This window comes from Ictidomys tridecemlineatus, chromosome 4 (genome assembly GCF_052094955.1).
Source record: "Ictidomys tridecemlineatus isolate mIctTri1 chromosome 4, mIctTri1.hap1, whole genome shotgun sequence".
Classification (NCBI taxonomy): domain Eukaryota; kingdom Metazoa; phylum Chordata; class Mammalia; order Rodentia; family Sciuridae; genus Ictidomys; species Ictidomys tridecemlineatus.
Genome location: NC_135480.1, coordinates 188,769,310 through 188,790,245, shown reverse-complemented (window position 1 = coordinate 188,790,245; position 20,936 = coordinate 188,769,310). Strand labels below are relative to the sequence as shown.

Genomic DNA, 20,936 nt, shown 5'->3' with positions numbered 1-20,936 from the left:
CCACCCCATCCTCTGTCTTTAGCTTCCCAGCCTCCAGGAGGCGAGCAGCCTTCTTTGGCGTATGCTCCCCACCATAATGTCCTGCCTTACCACAGGCCCAAAGGCCACAGGTCCCAGTGGCCATGGACTGAAACCTCGGAAACCATGAACCTAAATAAACCTTTCCACGTTGAAGATCCTTGCTCAGTTTTGTCACAGCGACAGAAAGCTGAGCCATTAGTAATTAAATGATTTCATGATAATTCCTTGGAAGTAAGTCTTCTAATTGCAAGTGTTGAGTGTGTTGGTAAACAAACTTTTGATTTTTGAAATAAAATGTTCGTAATTTTGAAAATTCCAATCCTGCAGAACAGTAAAAAGAATAGTACAAGGAATACTCAAATATCCTACACCCGATTTTTGTTTTGTTTGAATCAGTTAAAAGTAAGTTGTTGACACAATTATATTTACCCTCTAAGCATTTCAGCTTGTATTGTCTGGGAAGTTCTTTTTTCTACATAATGAAATTGTCATTATCACAACTATGACATTTTAAATGGACATAATATTACCATACATTATAACCTCATTTAAATTTCTTCAGTTTACCCAAAAAGGTCTTTACAGAGTTTTTTCACCATCCTCTGCTGAGCCAATACTCAGTCAAAGGTTTGGTTGTTGTACCTAACATCCCCCAATAGACAACTTTTACTTATTTATTTTTTAAAATATTTTATTTTTTAGTTGTACTTGGACCCAATATCTTTGTATTATTTATCTATTTAGTTTTATGTGGTGCTGAGAATTAAACCAGGGTCTCCCAAGTGCTAGAAGAACACTCTACTGCTGAGCCCCAAACCCAGCCCGACTTTTTTTTTTTTTAACTTTTATGACACTGACATTTTACTTATTTATTCCTCATTAATTTGTTCATTTAGCAGTATGGGGATTAGACTCAGGAGTGTTCTACCATTGATCTACATCAGCTCTTTTTATATTTTGAGACAGGGTCTTGCTAAGTTAAGAAGGTTGTCCTCAAACTTGTGATCCTCCTGCCCTAGCCTCCCAAGTAGCTGGGATGACAGGTGTGTAACACTGTGCCCAGCTGACACTGACATTTTAAAGAGTCAACCTAATTGTCTTGTGGAATGTCCTGTAAATTGATTGCCTTATTGTCTCCTTACAATTAGATTCAGGTTAGATATTTTGGAAAGAATACTATCCAGGGCTGGGGATGTGGCTCAAGCGGTAGCGCGCTCGCCTGGCATGCGTGAGGCCTGGGTTCCATCCTCAGCACCACATACAGACAAAGATGTTGTGTCCGCTGAAAACTAAAAATAAATATTAAAAAAAAATTCTCTCTCTTTAAAACAAAAAAAAAAAAGAGAGAGAGAGAGAGAGAGAAATAGTAGTGATCCTCATTAGGGTGAAGTTAAAAAAAAAAAAAAAAGGCAGAAGCCAGAATGCAAGGGGGACTGAGAACTTTTTTTTAACCAAAAGATGTCTTAAAGAAGGTGGACTATGGCAAGACATAGGGAAGAAGTGACATAATATGCAGAATGAATATTTGCTGTTTAGACTAGTGAGACGTGGCTTGTTATGGTTTGCCTAATTGTTCAACTTTCTCATTCCGCTTTTTGTGTTAATAGTTCCAACTCCACTTCACAGGGTGGACATGAGATCCAAACTAAATCAGTCAACTCTACCTTCAATCCTGACTCTTTTTTTTTTTTTTAAAAGTTCATTGTTGTAAACTAGTGATTTTTTTTTTTTTAGAGAGAGAGAGAATGTTAATATTTATTTTTTAGTTTTTGGCGGACACGACATCTTTATTTGTATGTGGTGCTGAGGATGGAACCTGGACCGCATGCATGCCAGGGGAGCACTCTACCACTTGAGCCACATCCCCAGCCCCCAATCCTGACTCTTTTGAAGAAATCAATTGTATCAGGTGAACTGGTATTAACAGGGATGAGAATTATCAGTTAAATACTCTTATTCTGACAAAAGAACTCACACAATGTATACCAGTGAAGCCTGCTGAATTCATCATAGCATGAATGAGAAAGGCCAACTACTTAACACTGTTCTCTTTTGCTCCTTATTAAGCATTAAAGAAGCTACAGCAAGCAGACCTTTGAAACAATCTCTTTTTCATTGTGCTTCTATAGTCATCAGAATGGAAGTTTTCTCATTCTTTCTTTTGTCCTTGAGGAAAGTGGGGAGCAGCAGAGTCCCTTGAATGCATAAAGATTTATACCAATGAGCTTATGGAATTCTCCTTCAATATCCTTAGAAGCTATGGTTTAATTTTAACCAGGGCTGAATTAAAAATTGGAAGTTGTATTTTATTCCATTGCATATGGAAGTACAAGGCTGCTGCTGAATTACCTGCTCCTAGTTCTCTGAAGATTGGTCTTGCAAATTCTTAGGTGGAGACCTGAGGGCTGCCTAGCTCTTCAAGAAACTTAGTTGTTTAGTTTTCCTTTGTTTCTGTGAAGTGCTCCATTAATCTTTTTTTTTTTTTTTTTTAAAGAGAGAGTGAGAGAGGGGGGGGACAGAGAGAGAGAGAGAGAGAGAGAGAGAATTTTAACATTTATTTATTTTTTCTTAGTTCTCAGCGGACACAACATCTTTGTTGGTATGTGGTGCTGCTGAGGATCGAACCCGGGCCGCACGCATGCCAGGCGAGCGCGCTAACGCCCCCAGCCCCCTCCATTAATCTTTTGCAAATCTTATGTGAACTGGTTTTTGTGGTTGGAACCAGAGAAACCTTGATAGTACTCAGTGACTATCTGTGGACAGGGATTAAAGGTGAAGGAGCAGATGGAATTATATGCTACTCCCAGATCTCTGGCTTGATCCACTTGATGCTGATTTTACACAATCTGAGGGATACAGGAAACAGACTTGAAAAAAAAAAAAAGTTCAGTTGGGAACAAATTGAGTATGAAGTACAAATAGAACATCTAAATAAAGATGTCCAGAAGAGTTAACTGGAGAAAGAAATTTAAATCATTTAGTAATCAAAGGGGGGAGGGGGTTAAAGATTGCAAAGAAAGAATAAGTAGAGGAATTTGTGCTTGAAATTCAGAGACATAAACATTTTTTTTTTCCTTTGGGGCTAGGGATTAAACATGGGATCTCATTTCTTCACATTCTACCACTAGCTAAATATCCCCCCCCCCAGCTCCAGGAAATACTTATTTGAAAGAAGTGGTAGAGAAAGAGAAAGCAGAGAAGGTAATTATGTTAGTAAGTTTTCCATTACTGTAACAAATACCTTAGGTTGCATAAACTTTTTTTTTTTTAAATAAGAATTCCAATATTTATTAGTATTCGGTAGACACAACATCTTCGTTTGTATGTGGTGCTGAGGATCGAACCCTGGCCGCACGCATGCCAGGCGAGCGCGCTACCGCTTGAGCCACATCTCCAGCCCAGGTCGCATAAACTTGAAAAGAGGAAAGGTTTACTTTTGGTTCACAGTTTTAGAGGTTTCAGTCCATGATTGGTTGGCCCTGTGGTGAGGCAACATATCATAGTGGGGAGTATGTGGTAGAGCTATCTGCTTACTTCATGGAAGGGAGGGGGAGAGAAAAGGGATGGATTCCCACTATTCTCTTCAGGGCATGCTCCCAGTGACTTGAAGATTACCCACTAGGGCCCACATCATAAAGGTTCTGTCACTTCCTAATAGTTTAGGTGGGTAGGGAGCCCTTAACACATGAGCCTTTGAAGAAGATTTCAATCTAAAGTATAGTGGTAATTAGTAAGCGTCCACCAGAGTTTGCAGTGAGTTGATCTGCAGGTGATTACTTTCAGGAGGTCCAGTGGATTGAAGAAAAAATAAAGGTGCGGCATGATTAGGAGAATGGATGCAAAAGAATTAGGTAGGTTATTTTTTTTAAGGAGAGAATGGGACAGAACAGAATCAGAAGAACAAGTATGGAAGATACTCAATTCTGAATTGTACAGAATTTCCTGGGAATATATGAAGATTTTCTTAGGATCTGTGGGCATGGAAAATATTAGGACAAACAATGTCTAGTTTATTCATAGCCTTTCTTCAAATTAATTTGCCTAAGATCACCTTTAACAATAATGTGTCCTATTTCACAATGGTCTTCTTTTACCTTTCCAAATTAAGCAATATCTCCCAGTCATTTCTCCTCTAAGTTTCATTGCCCCTACAGTGAAAATTCCAAGACTACCATCAGAGGGGTATGATTTGCTATGATTTAAAATACCAGTTTAGGTTATAAGGAATGACTATGACTAGCCATTTTTTTGTGTGTGTGTGTGGCTCTCTTTTTCATTAAGAGGTGCATTGCGAACACATTTTTTGTTTTGTTTGTTTGTAGAACTGGGGATTGAATTTAAAGGAACTCTATCACTGAGCTACATCTCTAGCCCTTCCTATTTTTTATTTTGAAATAGGGTCTCAGGCTGGTCTTGAACTTGTGATCCTCCTACCTCAGCCTTCTTACTAGCTAGTGAGAAACCAGCCTCTACCTCAGAGCAAAGCCTGTCCAAGGAAGGGGACGTGACCCTTGTCCTTGGAAAGACCCCCAGAACACTCCTAGGCATATACCCACCTGCTGAGTTGTTTATCTACAAATACCAGGAGAGATCTGCTGCGCCAGGTGTCCCTGATTCAGTCAGGCTAGGTGGGGACCCATAGCAACCCCCCAGCAGCCACCAATCAGCATGAGACAGGGAAAATACTTGGGATGCCAGAAGACCCTCCCAGTAGTTTATGGTGGTTGATAACATGTTGGGAAACCAGGTAGTTCAGCACGTACTCCCCTTGTGGCCTAAACCAATCAGTTCAAACGAATCCCCCTCTTGTAGTAACCAATCACCCCTGCCCAACTTGTTCCAGCCAGTGAATGTGCTAATCATGTTTTAGAGTTGTTTGATTTTCCCGCGGTGTGTGATGATTTGCTAAGAGATGCTATGATGTATGTGAAGTCTCTGCCTTCCCCAAAGAGTGTATAAAACTGCTGCAAACCCTGGGCTGGGGGGGCGGGGGGCCTCTCAGCATCACCAGTTGCTGTGTGTGTGCAGAGGACAGAACTAGCTCGCAATAAACATCTCTTTGCTGCTTACATCAATCTTGGTCTCTGGTGGTCTTTTGGGGGTCCCTAATTCGAGCATAACACTAGGATTAATAGGTACATGACCATGCTGAGGGCCAATAAAAATTTATGTTTAATAACTCTTAAAATTTGTAATATAAAACACATTAGTCTGTAATAGATTGAAGCCTAAAAAAGGATTGCCGTAATATATATATATTTTTTGACAAATTATATACTATTAATTATGATTACTCAATCCAAAATAATTTTTTAAATGGTCATGGAAACATTTTTAAATATTTTAATTTATATATATGCTTTTCATGGATAAAGTGATAAGAAATTGAACAATAAAACTTTTAAGGTTAAAACTATTTTGTTTTAGGACTATGGGTGTAGTTCAGTGGTAGAGCATATGTTCAGCATGTGTGAACCTTGGGATTGATCCTTAGCACTAAGAAAACAAATCCAACTCAACTCAACCCAACCCAAACAATAACAATATCAACAATTACATTGCATTAGTACAAATTAGGAGAAGTCAAATTGAAATACACGTTCAAAGAGAAAATTCAATTATGTAAAATTTCTGACCATTAAGTACTTGTTCATGTATTTTTTTTAAAGAGATGATGGTGGGTGTCAAGTCAATCTTTTTCTTTTTCTTTCTTTCTTTTCTTTTTTTTGAATGTCAGGGATCAAACCCAGGGCTTTGATCATGTTAGGCAAGTGCTCTACCTCTGTGCTACATCCCCAGCCCAAAAGAATATCTTATTTTAGAAAATTACTACATGTAAGATAACATTTTTAAAAGTGACAAAAGGGCCTTCATTTATTTATTTATTTTTTTAAAGAGAGAGTGAGAGAGGAGAGAGAGAGAGAAAGAATTTTTAATATTTATTTATTTATTTTTTTTTTTAGTTTTCGGCGGACACAACATCCTTGCTGGTATGTGGTGCTGAGGATCGAATCCGGGCCGCACGCATGCCAGGCGAGCACGCTACCGCTTGAGCCACATCTCCAGCCCTTATTTATTTTTTTAATAGTTTTGCAGTGCTGGGTATTAAACCCAGGGGCATTTTACTGCTGAGCTATATTCCAAGTTTTTTTATTTTTGGAGATAGGGTTTTGCTAATTTGTCAAGGTTTTCTTTCTTTTTTTTTTTTTTAGTACCACCTCGTACCCAAACTCAGGGACACTTGACCACTGAGCCACATCCCCAGCCTTGTTTTGTATTTTATTTAGAGACAGGGTCTCACTTAGTTCCTCAGCACCTCACTTTTGCTGAGGCTGGCTTTGAACTTGAAATCCTGCTGCCTTAGCCTCCAGCGTCACTGGGATTACAGGCATGTGCTATCTCACCCAGCTAAAAGAGCCTTGATTGTAAAAAGATAATATTTAGAACAGAATTTGTTGTCAAAAATTTTCAAGTCATGAGGAAAATTTTAAATGCCAATCTATAAATGCAAGAATAGGTTGTATTATTTATCAAAACTCTTGGAATTAGGTGAACAAGAAATTTTAAAGTCACTGTCTAAAGGAAATCAGAGGAGAAAGGATATTCAGGTATAGGGATAAATCTTTGAAAGAGGGAAGACTATACTATTTCATTTTCTAACATGCATGATTTCATTTTATGTTGGACCAGGTAGGCTTTCTGCCTCTTTTCCAATGATATTTGAGAGGAAAAATAAACTGAATTTTGCCCAAGATTGGGAATTGATTGGCAATGTCTGAAAGACAGAAACATACTGCAAAGTACTTGAAAGTGCTCTGGAAAGAATTCAGTGCCATCTCTGGAGTTGAGATGAAAATTGGAACAAGTAATACTTAGGAGAGGACACATGGACCAGAAAACAAAAAGAAGAAAAGAAGAAAAACACTGAAGATGATGCGGATCTAAAATATAGTCAAGGGGCTGGGGTTGTGGCTCAGCTGTAGAGAGCGCTTGCCTAGCGTGTGCGAGGTGCTAGGTTCGATCCTCAGCATCAAATAAAGAAAATAAAGGTATTAAAAAAATAAAATATAGTCAAAATTCACAGGAATTAGAGTCAAACAATACAAGGATTTTCTATCATGATTAGAGACCATAAATAGATGTTTCTGAGTGTGATTTTAAAAATCGAAGTGTCTTGAGGTGTGCTGGGGTTTTATGTATAGTGAAATATGTCTTTAATAAATTAATGAGGGAACTGGGGATATAGCTCAGTTGGTAGAGTGCTTGCCTTGCACTCTACCATCCCTAGCACCTCAAAAAAAAAAAAAAAAAAAAAACTGAAAAGAAGAGATGAAGATCCTAAGTGTGAACTACGTGGGCAAGTTGGAACTAGTCTCTGGATTTTTCAGTAAACAAAACAAATAACATATGAGACTTATTTATACGGAATTTTGGCTGCTCTGGAACTCTTTGGGAATGGATAATTCGGTCAATTGGGATAATTTAATTTTCTAGAAAATTGACGACTGATCCTTTTAGGCAGCTAAAATTGCTTATTTTTAACCACTGTAGATGAAAAGCTTGTTAAAATATACTCCATATTTTCTTCTTTTCTTTTTTGTAGTGCTGGGGATCTAACTCAGCATACTTTTTAATTTTTTTTTTTTTTTTAAGAGACAGGGTCCTGTATGTCATCCATGCTGACCTGGAACTTCTGGGTTCAAAAAATCCTTTTACCTCCACCTTCTGAGTAGCAGGGACTACAAGCATCAGGCATGTGGCTGTCTGGCTTGGTTTTTTGATGCTGATATAATAAGATATAATTTTACTTCTTTCTTTTCTTCCTTCCTTCTTTCTTGCTAGTTTGAACCCAGGATCTTGCATATACTAGGTGAGTGCTCTCCCCTGAACTATATGCCCAGTCCCTTGACATTCTAAAAATTTTGAGAAAGGGCCTAATTTGTCCATGTTGACCTTGAATTTGTGATCCTTTCCCTTCAGCATCCGGAGTAGAGGGGTGCACCATTGCATCCAACTGACTTTATTATTTTCTTTTTTACTATCGGGACCCTCAACCACGGAATCTCATCCGTAGGCCTTTTTACTTATTATTTTGAAACAGGGGCTGTCTAAGTTGCTGAGGCTGGCCTTGAATTTACCATTCTCCTGCCTCAGCCTTCAGAGTCACTGGGATTACAGATGTGCACCACTGTATCTGGCAAGACCTAACTAAATAAGACTTCAAGATATCTTATTTCAGTTTCTCAGTGGCCTTTTTTTCTGGTCCCCATTTGCCTCTTATCCCAATTTCTCATCTGTTTTTGCTTTTTTTCCTTAGTGTTGGGGATCAAAGCCAGCACCTCTCGCGTGTTAGGCTTCCATTGAGCTGCCCCCAGCCCTTGTCTGTTTTTGAAAGTTGAATTCTAGATAGACGGTTATTCAGTGCCAAAACACTTCATATGACCATGGAGCTATTTAATGGGAAAACTAAGATATAATAAGTTTGAAGTGAGAAGCAACTCTAATAAACTTTAGAGCTTTAAACAGTAGTGATCAGAAGCATTAAAAAAGGGAATTTTTCACTGAGCCACATTCTCAATCCTTTTTAAAAAAATTGTGACAGGGTCTCACCAAATTGCTTAGGCTCTTGCTACATTGCTGAGGTTGACTTGCAGTAAACTTGCAGTCCTCCTCCCTCGTCTCCTGAGTCACTGGGATTATAGGGTTGGGTCCATGCACAGAGTTCAGTATTGTAGTTTTAAAATTAACAGTGAAAATGTTTATGGGATATGGGGAAAACTGATATGGAATCCAGGCCCCATCAAAGTTGTAAATTGGACTGCACATAATGTTTGCATAAACAAGTTCTTGTAGGATGCTCACTTAACTATTTTTCATATATTTATCTTCGGTGATGGTGGGGCTGGGATGAAGGACTCTTTTCATTTTTAATTTTATGATATTCCTAGTCTTTGTATTGTTTACAAAGATAATGTAAATTTTTGCCATAAAAACAACACAGGAAATGAGTATATCTTTAGTGTTGTGTAAGTATCTTGCACTTTGTTACATCTGGAATGACATATTAAATTTTCAAGACATTTTTCAGGGATTTGGAGATTTCCATTTTAGGAGTAAATGCTATTCCAATTCATTTAGGATCTTGATTTCTTACTCTTATTAAAAAACAAAAAAACCCAGTATCTGATCTTGGACCTAATTTGTTATGACAGTACCCATCACTTAAGTACAGCAATTATGCAGTCCCTGAATTCGAATTCCATTTTGCAAGTGCATGGGATTACATTTTCCATTGTGCATGACCTCATGGACAAACTGAAGGAAAAAAGTTAATCGATATCAAAAATAAGTCATTCAGGTTGCCAAGAACGTATAAACAAAAATTTAATGGCTCCTATAAGCGTATACAGTTCCTCCGGAACACGTAACTTAGCGAATTTCCTTCATTCCGCAGCCCTGGTCCCTAAGGGCATCTGCAACCTACACCTCCCTGCGGCCTGCGCGGGCCGTTCGCGGCGCCGGGGCTCGCCCGGGCCTGAGTCAGCGCCGGGCCTGAGAAGTTCGGCGGGAGGCGCAGGGCGGGGCTTCCTCCCGCCGACTCCGAACCCGGCTCTACTTTCCCGAGTCCACGTCTCTTCCTCTGGACAGGCGTGTTTCTTCAGGTCGGGCCCCGCCAACGTGACAGCAACAGACCTTTAAAACCCGAGCTTCGGCCCCGCCTCGAGGATCTCCCCCGGCAGGGGCAGCCCGGCTCAGCTCACCGACTGAAGCGCGCGGCTTCACGGGCCCGGCCAGCGGGACACCGCGCTCCTTGGCCGCCACCTCCTTGAGGCGCCCTCCGCACTACCCCAGGCATGGAGACCGGCTCGGACTCAGGTCAGAGGCCCACGCGTCCGGCCAGCGCTGGGGTCGCGGTAGGCTGTTCCGCGATGGCGGAGCGGCTAGGCCCGGCCGCCCGCCGCGTGCCGGGTCCGCGTGGGGAGCGCCGGCGGGGCGGGCGGCGGCAGGTGGGCTGGACGAGCCGCGAGCGAGCGAGCGAGGGCGGGCGGGCGCGCGAGGGGCCCAGCGGGGGGGCCGCTGGGAGGATGGCTCAGCTCTTTCTAAATATAAAACCGGCGTGAGTCGGGCGAGCGCGGCGCGGAGCAGCAGAGCCGCCGCGCGGGCCAGGCGCGCGGGGAGTCGGCCGCACAGGCGGCGGCGGCGGCGGCGGCTCCGCAGAAGGGCGAAGCTGCGGGAGCGCCCGAATCGCGAGCTCGCGGGGGGCGGCGAGAGCGACGCTCGCAGCGCGGAGGACGCAGACGGCGGCGGGCGGGCCTCGTGGGCGCAGCGCGGCCGGCGCGAGTGACCGCAGGCGGCTCCTCGCCCCTGCCGCACCGGGAGCCGCGAGCCCCCCGCGCCGCCCGTCCGCGCCCTCCCCCTTCCGCCCCTCCCTCAATCCCTCCCCGGCGCAACATGGCTGCGGCCGCGGCCTCCGCCTCCCAGGATGAGCTGAGTAAGTGCCACGGCCGAGCCTGCGGCTGCGAGCCCGAACCGGTGCCGCGCAGGCCGGGGGGCGGCGGCCGGCACCCGGCCAGAGGGCTGGGGCGCGCTCGCGGGGCGCCGGGCCGGGCGGTGCAGGCGGACGGCGGCGGTGGCGTGCGGGGGGCTGGGGCGCTCGGGCCTGGCGGGCGGGCGGGGCGCGGGACGCCGCCGCCGGCGTTTGTAGGCCTCAGGTTTGCACCGTCACGTTGCGAAATTGAAACCAGAGCCCCGGGCGGAGCCACCCCTGCCCGAGATCCGCCCCGGCCCGCGTGTCGGGGGAGCCCGGCCCCCTGCCCGCGGTGCCCGAGGTGGCCGGCGGCCGCAGCCCCAGGGTGCTGGGCAGCGCCGGACGGTCCAGTCTGACCCTGCCATGCCTCTACTCCTCCCCGGTCTTGACTGTTGGGCGAGTTCTGGAAATGGAGCTTCCAGGAGGGGGAGAAGGTGCCTTTCTGTGACACACTAGAAATCAGTCGAAAGGTCACGGAGAGGCGGTGACCCTTAGTAGGAGCCGGGAGGGCAGAAGGGCCTAGAGGGTCGCTCTGCTAGTCACAGGAGAAACCACGGGGTGACAGCGCTGTCATAAAGGAGAACCAGAGCATACTCGACCCTAAGCGTTGCAGTTTTCCAGGGGACCTTGGTGCTTGCTTTCGGAGAGGGGTGGTCACCCTGAATCCCAGGTCGCCCGTCTGCTGCCCCGGTTCGCCTCAGTGCTTTGTGGGAAGTGTAGTCCCTGGGTGTTGCAGGCCTATGCTGGTCATAAATATTCAACTTTCATAGGACAAGTAGGGTAATTTTTGATTGCGTTTTTGGTGGTCGGTTAGTTAAAATGCTTTAGGTTATTTGCCCCCCTTCCCATGCTGCCCTTCAGTTTATAACAAAAACAAAGGTGTCATTTGGAGATGATGTGGGTTTTAAATGGAAGCATGGGCGAGGTGTTGCAAGCTGGTATTTGTGAAGCTTATGTTGTTAAAAGCTCCTTCTGGATTTCCATATGAAGGTAGTTATAAACTTAATTTGTGTTTCTTTGGTGCTTGGCAGTTTAAAGCTACTTTTATATACATGATCTCACTTTTACCCTCATAACAACCTTGTGAGGCAGGTAGGTGGGAATTATCCTTGTTTTAAAGAGGAGGCAGGTTTACAGAGATTAAGTTCCTTGCTGCTTTGACACAAAACTGGTGGAACAGGAGTACTGTTGGTTTTTTGAGCTGAAATTAACACTTGGTGTGGCCCTGGACAGGATGGAGAGTGTGAGGAGACAAGGTCTCATGAGGTGGTTAGAGGTTGACATGGTTTAATAGCCACAGGAGTTGGTGGCATGTGAAATCAGTCCCTAGGGAGCATCGCCAGGCTTTCTGAGGAGATCAGTTCTCTTCTCTGATTTTATTTTTATTGTGGTAAAATACATAAAACAAAATTTAACATCTTAACCATTTTTTAAGTGTACAGTTCAGTGGTATTAAGTGCATTCATGTTGTGCAACCATCACCACCATCCATCTTCAGGACTCTTTGCATTTGCAAAACTGAATTCTGTACTCATTAAACAGCACCTCCCCATTCCCTTCTTCCCCTAACCTCTGGCATCCACCATCCTATTTTCTATCTTTCTTTGACTTCTCTAATTACCTCATCTAAATGGTATCATATAGTATTTGTCTTTTTGTGATTTTTTTTCAAGATTCATCCACGTTGTAGCATGTGTCCAAATTGCCTTTTAAAGGTTGAATAATATTCCCTTATGTATACACCACATTTTCTTATCCACTCATCTCTAGGAACATTTGGGGTTGTTTCCAAATTTTAGCTATTATGAATATTGCTGCTGTGAACATGGGTGTACAAATATCTCTTTGAGACTTAGCTTTCAGTTCTTCCTGGTATATGCCCAGAAGTGGAATTGTCACCATACTGGTTTGTTTTTGTTTTGTTTTGTTTTGTTTTCCTTTTTGAGGTGCTGGGGATTGAATCCAGGGCATTGTCATGCTAGGCAACCTCTTGACTCTGAGCTACATCCCCTAGCCTTGTCATACTGTTTTTCATAGTGACTACAACATTTTACAATCCCCTTAGTACTGCATAAGGATTCCAATTTCTTCACATCCTGGCCAATATTTGTTATTTTCTGTATTCTCAGTAGAATCATCTTAATGGATGTGAGGTGGTCTGATTAAAAAAAAAAAATTGGGGTACCACATGCTGTTTTTGTTGTGAGCATGAAATATGTTAAAATCTCAATTACCAGTAGGAATCGGAAACAAAATGAGAGGAAGAATTGGATATCATTTTAAAGTTTCAGAGGTATTTATTCAGCATAAATTCAGTATATTCTCAGTTTGCTCCCATATATTGGGTACCTATCAAGATGCTGGTAGTACTTCTGATTAAGGGATTTAATGGCTTTAGCATCTAATGAAAAAGTTAGGAACAGATAATCTAGTTCTAGCCTTTGGCCTGGTGTGGTATAACTTGCTTTTAGTCTCAAATTTGCCTGTAATCCCAGACACTTGTGAGATCAAGGCAGTAGGATAGGAAGTTCAAGGCCAACTAGAGCAATTTTGTAAGAACCTGTTTCAAATTAAAGGGGGGGGAAAAAGAAGAAAAAAAAAAAAAAGGGTTGGGATGTATCTCTTGGTAGAGTGCTTGGTTTAGCATGTGGGAAGCCCTGGGTTGATTCCCTAGTGTTGAAATTCTAGCCTTTCCACTGTTTTGTTTGGTCAATAATTGGGCACAGAAATCTCTTTTGACTTGGTTTCTGCATTTCTTCAGGAGAGATTAAATACTTGGCAATTGGTACCTTGGACTAACTAACTTGGGGCCATATATACGTGTGTGTATGTAAATATGTAGATACACACACATACACACACACACACACACACACTGATTAAGAAATTTCAAGTGTTTTTATTTTCAGGATGGCTATAATAAAAGGGGATATGACTGATAAAAGGTGCTTCTTAAAATTCCCCAGAAAAGGAGGCAATTATCTGAAAATCTGCTATTATTTTTATTTATTTATTTTTGAGGTGGGACATTGATGTATTCCCAGGCTAGTCTTCAAATCCTGGGCTCAAATGATTCCCCACCTCAACCTCTTAAGTGCTGAGACAACAGGTGTATGCCACTGCACTCAAGTTGCTATTGTTTCTGACTAGTAGATGATAATAGAAGCAAACCTTTGGGTGCCAGCATTGTTTTCTTCATGTAATATTTTTTTGTGAAACTCTTCAAAGAGAAAAATTGAAAGTGCATATTCATATACTTACCATCTAGATTCTACTTTTGACAGTTGACCAGCTCTATTAGATCTGTCCATTTTTTTTTAGTAATTGTTTTTTTTTTAGTTATTGTTTTTTACAGGGCTGAGGACCGAACCCAGGGCCTTACGCAAAATGCTAGGCAAGCGCTCTGCCACTGGGCTAAATCCCCAACCCCAGATCTGTCCATTTTTGTTCCAGTTTTTTCATTAAATTTTTTTTTTTGCTTTTACTTTTTTTTTTTTAAATTTTGGAAAAATGCATCTAATATAAAATTCGTCATTTCTAGGTATACAATTCAGGGGCATTAGCTCCTTTCAGTTGTATCTGCCACCATACTTTTTTTTTTTCGTTCTACAGCTCCTTTCAGTTATATCTGCCACCATATTTTGTGGAGCTTCTGAGAAGAGGAATTGATTATTGGGTTTTTCTAATTAATTTAGTTGTATTAAATTTTTTTGGTAGTATCATTGAACAAATAAAAGTTGCCAAAAGGTAGGTAGGCAGGATAATCTTGGGTTGAGTCTTGTTAGAATTTATGACCTTGTTGCAAATCCCATGTAATCTTCACTTTAAATCAGATAATTACGATAGAAAATAGTATAACTATTTTTTCTTGAGGGTTTACCATGTATTCTGATTGCTTTGTACCTATTTACTGATTGAACTCTCATAACAACCCTAATTCTGTTATTGACTCGGTGATGGAGCTTTCCTCATTATACTGTCAGGACTTGAACTCTGTCTTTGAATTCAAGTGAACTCTGTCACTTGAATTCTGTCATTCCAAAATTAATGTTAATTGTGCTCTACCATTATATTAATCTTTCTGCAAGGAAGAATATACAGTTTATAACAAGATCTGGATAGATTTTTTTTTTAATGACTTGCTGGTATCTAGAAGGAATCTCTTATATAAAATATGCCAGTGTTTTGATGTTTGTTGAACAGAACATACTAAATTTTTGGATAAAATATGCCAAAAAGAGAATAATTAGTTCAGACTGTTAAAGGTAGTTCTGAGATCTAGTTTGTAACTTACTTAAGATCTATCTGGCCTGGTATGGTGGCACATGCCTGTAATCCCAGTGGCTCGGGAGGCTGAGTTAGGAGGATCTCAAGTTCAAAGCTGGCCTCAGCAACAGCGAGGTGCTAAGCAATTCATTGAGACCTTGTCTCTAAATAAAAATACAAAGTAGGGTTGGGGATGTGGCTCAGTGGTTGAGTGCCCCCGAGTTCAATCCCTGGTTACCCCCCCCCCAAAAAAAAATATCTTTCTATAATTTTCTTTAGTTTTGGAGTCATATTTGCAAATCAAATAAAATTCATGCAGGGCAGGTGGCTAGTTTTTCTTCTAGTGTATTCCTCTGTCAGTTCATGGAAAAGTTGACATTATAGTTACATTTCAGCACTGGTCAGAGGTTCCTGACAGAAGGAAGGAAGTATTTGAGACTTTTCACCTAGCTGCTTACTGGTTTCATATTCTGGGCTTTATAATTATAAGGTATCCTTATAATCTGATCTTTGTGGGATAAAGACAACTCATGAAAGAGCAACAGCCTGTAATCTTAAAGCATATACTATTAAATTTGACCATTTGGCATAGCCAGGGGAAACTTGAGTCTCACAAATTGGTCAGATAATCAACATGTAAAATATCTTCTGAGAGAGCCTCTACCAATGCCAGGAATCCCAGTGACTCTTTTAGAGGATGAGATTTAGGAACTGTGTGTGTAGCTGAATGTGATTCTGTGGGCCTATTCAAAAAGCTCCAAAGAGATGATCCCTTTAATGATAGCCATACATGCAACTGAGCTGATCCGTGTGGAAAGGCACCTTTACATTTTGTTTACTTAACCAAACAGTAGGTTAAGATGGAAAATGAAAATGGTATTTTTATCTTTTAATCAATTTTCATTCCATTTTTTTTCACTTCTACCCTGTTCTATTTTGAATTATGCTTTTAGTAAACTGTGGTATTTAAAAAAGGTCAGTGTCAATAAGAATTGTTGGCACCAGGACTCTGACTTTGTTCAGTAGATGTTAAAATTGTAGACACTGCCAATGTGCTCAGATGGTTTGATCCAGTTGCTGATCTTTCCTTTAAGCCCTGGCCATCTCTCTGTCCTCAATGCTTGCCATCTTTTGTAGCATTTTTTTACCTGCACATTTTCCAATTTAGTAAGCAGAATTTTAAAATTGAGTAAATAATTTATGATCCTGTCTCAGAGGGCTTATGTTAGAGACATTTCTATGTCAGCATAAATAGCTAATATGAAGCATGATATAAAAAAATACTCAACATAGATCCTTGGAAACTTCAAGGAATGCTTATAACATTCTAGGGTAAAGCAACAATGGCTTGAACTGAGACATGGAGGTGGAAAGGATTGTGTGTTTTCAGAAAAAGCTAAGTAAGTCTGATAGGAAGGGAATGGAGATATTATCACTATGAGAAGAAGTAAGAAAGGAGATAAACATCAGAGTCTGAGATGAGGCCCATGCTGCTTTTTTGATTTGGGATCTTGAGCAAATTACCTTACCTTCCTGGGTCTCAGTTTCTTTCTCATAAAATTGGGATAACAAGAAACACACATAGTGTTATTAGGATTAGTGTAAACAATTAAACTCTCTATAAATTACTTTTAATATTTTTGGTGTGGGGGGGGGCAATAGCAGATGATGCTGGGGAAGATAGTTTGGGACTAAGGTGTTGTATGAATTCTAGCACAACAAGTTTAGACTTTGTTCTGCAGACAGTAGAGAACTATCAAAGGCCCATAAGTAGGGGTATAAAATGTGTAGATTTGCTTTATAAGGTTAACAGCTGCCAGTGGAGTAACACTGATCATAAGGATTCAGAGACCAAGAGCCACAGGACTGAATAGGAGGGCATGGCAGTGGCCAAAGAAAAGAAATTTACTATGGGCCAGAGTAGATGAGGTTATTACAGAGAGGAATGCATTAGAGATGAATCCAGGAGTCTAAATTAAGAGACTGTACAATGGAAGAATAGAAGAAAGTATAACTTTTAGGCAGATTTAGGGAATTGGAAATAAAAGTGAGAACAGATTTGTGTTCAACAAATATTTGTTCAATAAATGAAATATTGCGGCACTCATGTTGAGTTGTTTAGGGAGACTGTTTGAGACTAAAGCCTCTGGAATCTGAGTCAGAGCTGGTTTTGAATTCTGGCTCTGCTATTTTTTTGGTTAACGTGTCCTTGAACACATAATTGTTAATTTCTGGGCTTTGGTTTTCTCATCTGTAAAATGGGATAAAAACAAAACCAGTCACACAGTATTATAAGAATGGGAAGAGAGAATTCATGATAAGAACTTGGCATAGTATTTGGTCCATAGATTGCAGACGTGTGGGAACTTGGTTCTGAGGCTTGGGAGAGTGTGGAAATGATGATGGAATCATAGGAGTGGATGAATCGATCAGAGAACAGCTGTTTGTGGGCCATATACATTTAGGGTGAGAAAAGCCAGGGAAGGAGATGAGGAAGGAGTGCTGGGTGGTGAGTTATAGGTTACTAAGATTATGACTATTAATCATTTATGTTTTCAGTTGTAATGTCCTAATAATGTGTACATACTAACACTTTTAAAATTTTAATGTAAGGTTTTAATATGTTTATGATATATACACATATATGACAAAATATGTTGTATTGGTATTAGAGTTTTTTTTAGTCTTCAGTGAATAATTATCATTGTATTTTTTTAAGCATTAGCATTTTCTCAGTAAATTCTGCTTATGGACATATTCTTTATTCTTTCCCAAACTTGGTAATCACATTATTTTTTACTTTTCATTCTGAATTTTCAAAACAGGGCATTAAAGATTTTAGCAAAAAATGAAAAGTGCTTATTTAAAAAAAATGATAGCTATGCGTATAAATCTTTTAATTGTATTTTTTTTTTGGTGTTCTAAATAATAGATTCTTTATACAATTGCGTATGTACGAGTGGATGAACATACCATTGGTGATCCAGAGGATTTTTGTCAAGATTGGATAAACCATGTATCACATTGATTGTAGAGGTTAGTAGAATTAGTTCCTGAGGATGTGTGCATTTTTTTGTAGCAGCATTTAAAAATGCATCGATTATCAGGTGGCATTTTCCCCCCAAGATCTTAGGTTTTTCCCTTGCCCTATTTTCTGGCTATCCTGAGAGAATCAGTGAAGTTCATATTAGTTTGTATATGCCTGAAGCCTCTATTCTCTCTGATGATAAACTTTCAAAAAAAAGAGCAAGAAAGAAGAAAAACGAAAAATTTGAAGATGGTGCTTAGCAGTGTGCACAGGGGAAAGATAATGGGTGCTAGTTTACAAATAACATTATCTGCCACACAAAAAGATTTCACATGCTCTAGGAACATACTTGTGGAGTTAATTGTTTTATTTATGAAAAGAGGTATTGAAGGAAGCATTATCATGGTAATTGGATATTCCTGATTCTGCTATTTTCAAGGTGCACTGTGATTAAAAAAAAAAGCCACTTAGTTCTTCTTCACTCTGAGTTAGTTCAAGAATATGGTGTGACTTTTACTCTTAGATGGTATAGAATGTCCTTTGAAACCCTGAAAATTCTGATTGTAATTCTCTGATATTAGGATTCAATATCCAGTGACTTCTTGGGATTTTGAAACTTCAATCCAAAAGTGCTTTTTGTTGCTATCTTCTAATTTAATTCTTAGAGTTTTAGCTACTTTCCCTTAGTATATTCTACTACTTTTTGGTAGGTATAATGTTAATTATGGCTTATGGTGTCTTAATTCATTTATGTAGAGTTTTGAGGGATGATATATTTTATAATCAGAGTTCAACTTCAGAATAAAATTTGACTTTTTTCTGTTATTTGAGAAATGGAAAATTGGAGGGTTTGGAAGAAATTGTTCAGAAGAGCAATGAGAGTGTTGTTTATTCCTTCCTAGATCCTTGAGCTCTTACAGCTTTTGGGCCTGTGAGAGATGTTTTAAGGCCTTTATGATATACTGAAGACAAGCAGGTCATACCACAAATGCTGGGATTTAAATAGTACAGAAATCAGGAACATTCTACAGTTTACCATCCAAATGAGCATTTAAAGTAATTAACTGCTTTGGGTAGATTTTTACTATCCTACTCTTATGTAGAATACATTGCTTCCCACAAACTGGCTTTCATAAGCTAAAGTAATCCTTTTGCTCATCACCTGATTACATCTGATTTCTAATTTGTGTATCTGTCTGCCACCTCCTGGCTCTGGGGGAGAGGGCCTCCTTGGAGATGAGAGTTTGTGGACTTCAAAGGGTGTGTTAGAAGTCTGGCACTTATTCATGACATTTAGGATGTGGATTACTTGTTTTATCACCCAGCCCAACCTTGCCAAGCTACCCCTAGGACTTCCTTCTCTTCCTCAGTGTGTGTATGAGGGGGGTAGAGTGGTGAGGGTAGAAACAGGATGGAGGCTTGGTGCTAGCAGCGGGAGGGGTAGCCTTGTTGATCATTCACAGGCTAGGACTTCTGTTAGGGAAAGCAAGACTTCTCTTTTCGTTTTCTTGCTTAAAGGGCCTAAACACAAGTGTATTTGGATGCAGGGGTGTCCTGATAGGAACATCTGCCTTTGCCTTATGATGGTGCAGACTAGGGGACATGAAAATGATCTGATTACCTTAATTTCGGAGAGAAGGGTTTCAGGGTTACTGGCACAAACTGCATTAGCAGAGACCTTCTGTCTAGGACTTAATTATCTGTGAAGGTTTTCTTGCTACCCATTGGGCTGCCCTGGGTTCACGGAGGCAACTCCCATAGGAACTTGGATGGATTGTCTCTTTCCGGGAATGAATCTTCTCCCCACTTGCAACACATTATATTGGTGGTTAATACTGGATAACTTAACATTCTCCTTTTAAGGACATTTGCATTTAATTGAGTTCCTTAAAATATGGGATAGAGATAGAAACAAGCCTATACTTAAAATCATAGGATTAGAGCTCAGATTTCATATTTCTAGTCTTCCTACCCCTTCCCTCCCTGCCTTCCTCCCTTCTTTCCTTTCTTCCTTCCTTCTGAGATTGAACCCAGAAATAGTATACACAGATTTACATCCCCAGCGAAGTAGGGCCTCACTGAGATGCCGAGGTTGGCCTCAAACTTGTGATCTTCCTGCCTCAGCCTTCTGAGTCACTGGGATTACAGGTGTGTATCACCGTGCTTGGATAGCCATTAATTTCTAAAGAAACATCTTGCTGGCTTCATTTGGATTTTGTCAAGTATTAGAGTGATATTTAGTGATTTGAAATGACATTTAGAAATCAAAAGATGAAGTGGACTTTAAGGGCTAGTACCTGGTTAGATTTATAACTCATAGAATTATCTACTAGAAAACATTGAGAATTATCCACAAAGTCTAGATGCAGAGGCAGAGCTCTCTTATTCTTCGTAATTGTAGTCTCAAACTCCTAATTACAGGGATCATCAAAGTTCAGAGTTGCTCATTCTCTTCCTCGATCCCCAGCCTGTCACTTCCAGTTTTCATATAATTCAGTTCCCATATTTAACGTTTGGACTCCCATTTCTGGAAATGCAGCTAACCCAAGCATTCCAAGAGTACACTCTTGAAGATGTGATGAAGTCATAGGGAGAGGCATTGTTTTAGAAGCACTTGATCTTCTATGATTTAACTAGTTTCCCCCCCTCCCCTCTTCCTTAACCTCTCTTCTCTTCTCCTTTTCACCCTTTTCCTTTCTTTTCTCTCCTTTTTTCTTTCCTTCAGATCAAACCCAGAGCTGCTCATACCAGGCAGGTGCTCTTCTACTGAGCTACATCTCCAGCCCTCTTTTCTTTTTTTTTTTTCCCTCTCTGTAGTAACTGTTGCACTCCTGTTGATTTGGAGCAGAACCATTCTGCCACATAATCAGATCTTCAGGAATCTCACTTTTTAAATTTTTACAACTTCTAAACACTTGTCATAATATTAAAAAGATATAGTCCCGGGCTGGAGATGTGACTCAAGCGATAGCACGCTTGCCTGGGTTGTGCGGGCGCTAGGTTCGATCCTCAGCATCACATACAAATAGAATAAAGATATTGTGTCCACCAATAACTGAAAAATAAATATTAAAAAAACTCCCTCTCTCTGTC

The 20,936-nt window shown here is 40.7% G+C and overlaps 1 protein-coding gene across 6 annotated transcripts in view; it reads left to right on the top strand.

Annotated features, from left to right (window-relative positions):
• The first annotated feature begins 9,520 nt into the window (after positions 1-9,520).
• Positions 9,521-20,936, top strand: part of Ecpas (Ecm29 proteasome adaptor and scaffold) — a 112,108-nt gene continuing 100,692 nt past the window's right edge. Inside the window, exons 1-2 of one of the 6 annotated variants that reach the window (XM_078047944.1) lie at positions 9,521-9,897; positions 17,748-17,851. In XM_078047944.1, the coding sequence (XP_077904070.1) occupies positions 17,830-17,851 (22 nt within the window). In that variant the 5' untranslated portion in view covers positions 9,521-9,897; positions 17,748-17,829. Of the gene's footprint in view, positions 9,898-10,133; positions 10,514-10,760; positions 10,984-17,747; positions 17,852-20,936 lie in introns of those variants that run through there. The other 5 variants (XM_078047943.1, XM_078047945.1, XM_078047946.1 and 2 more) reach the window with 5 other exon arrangements.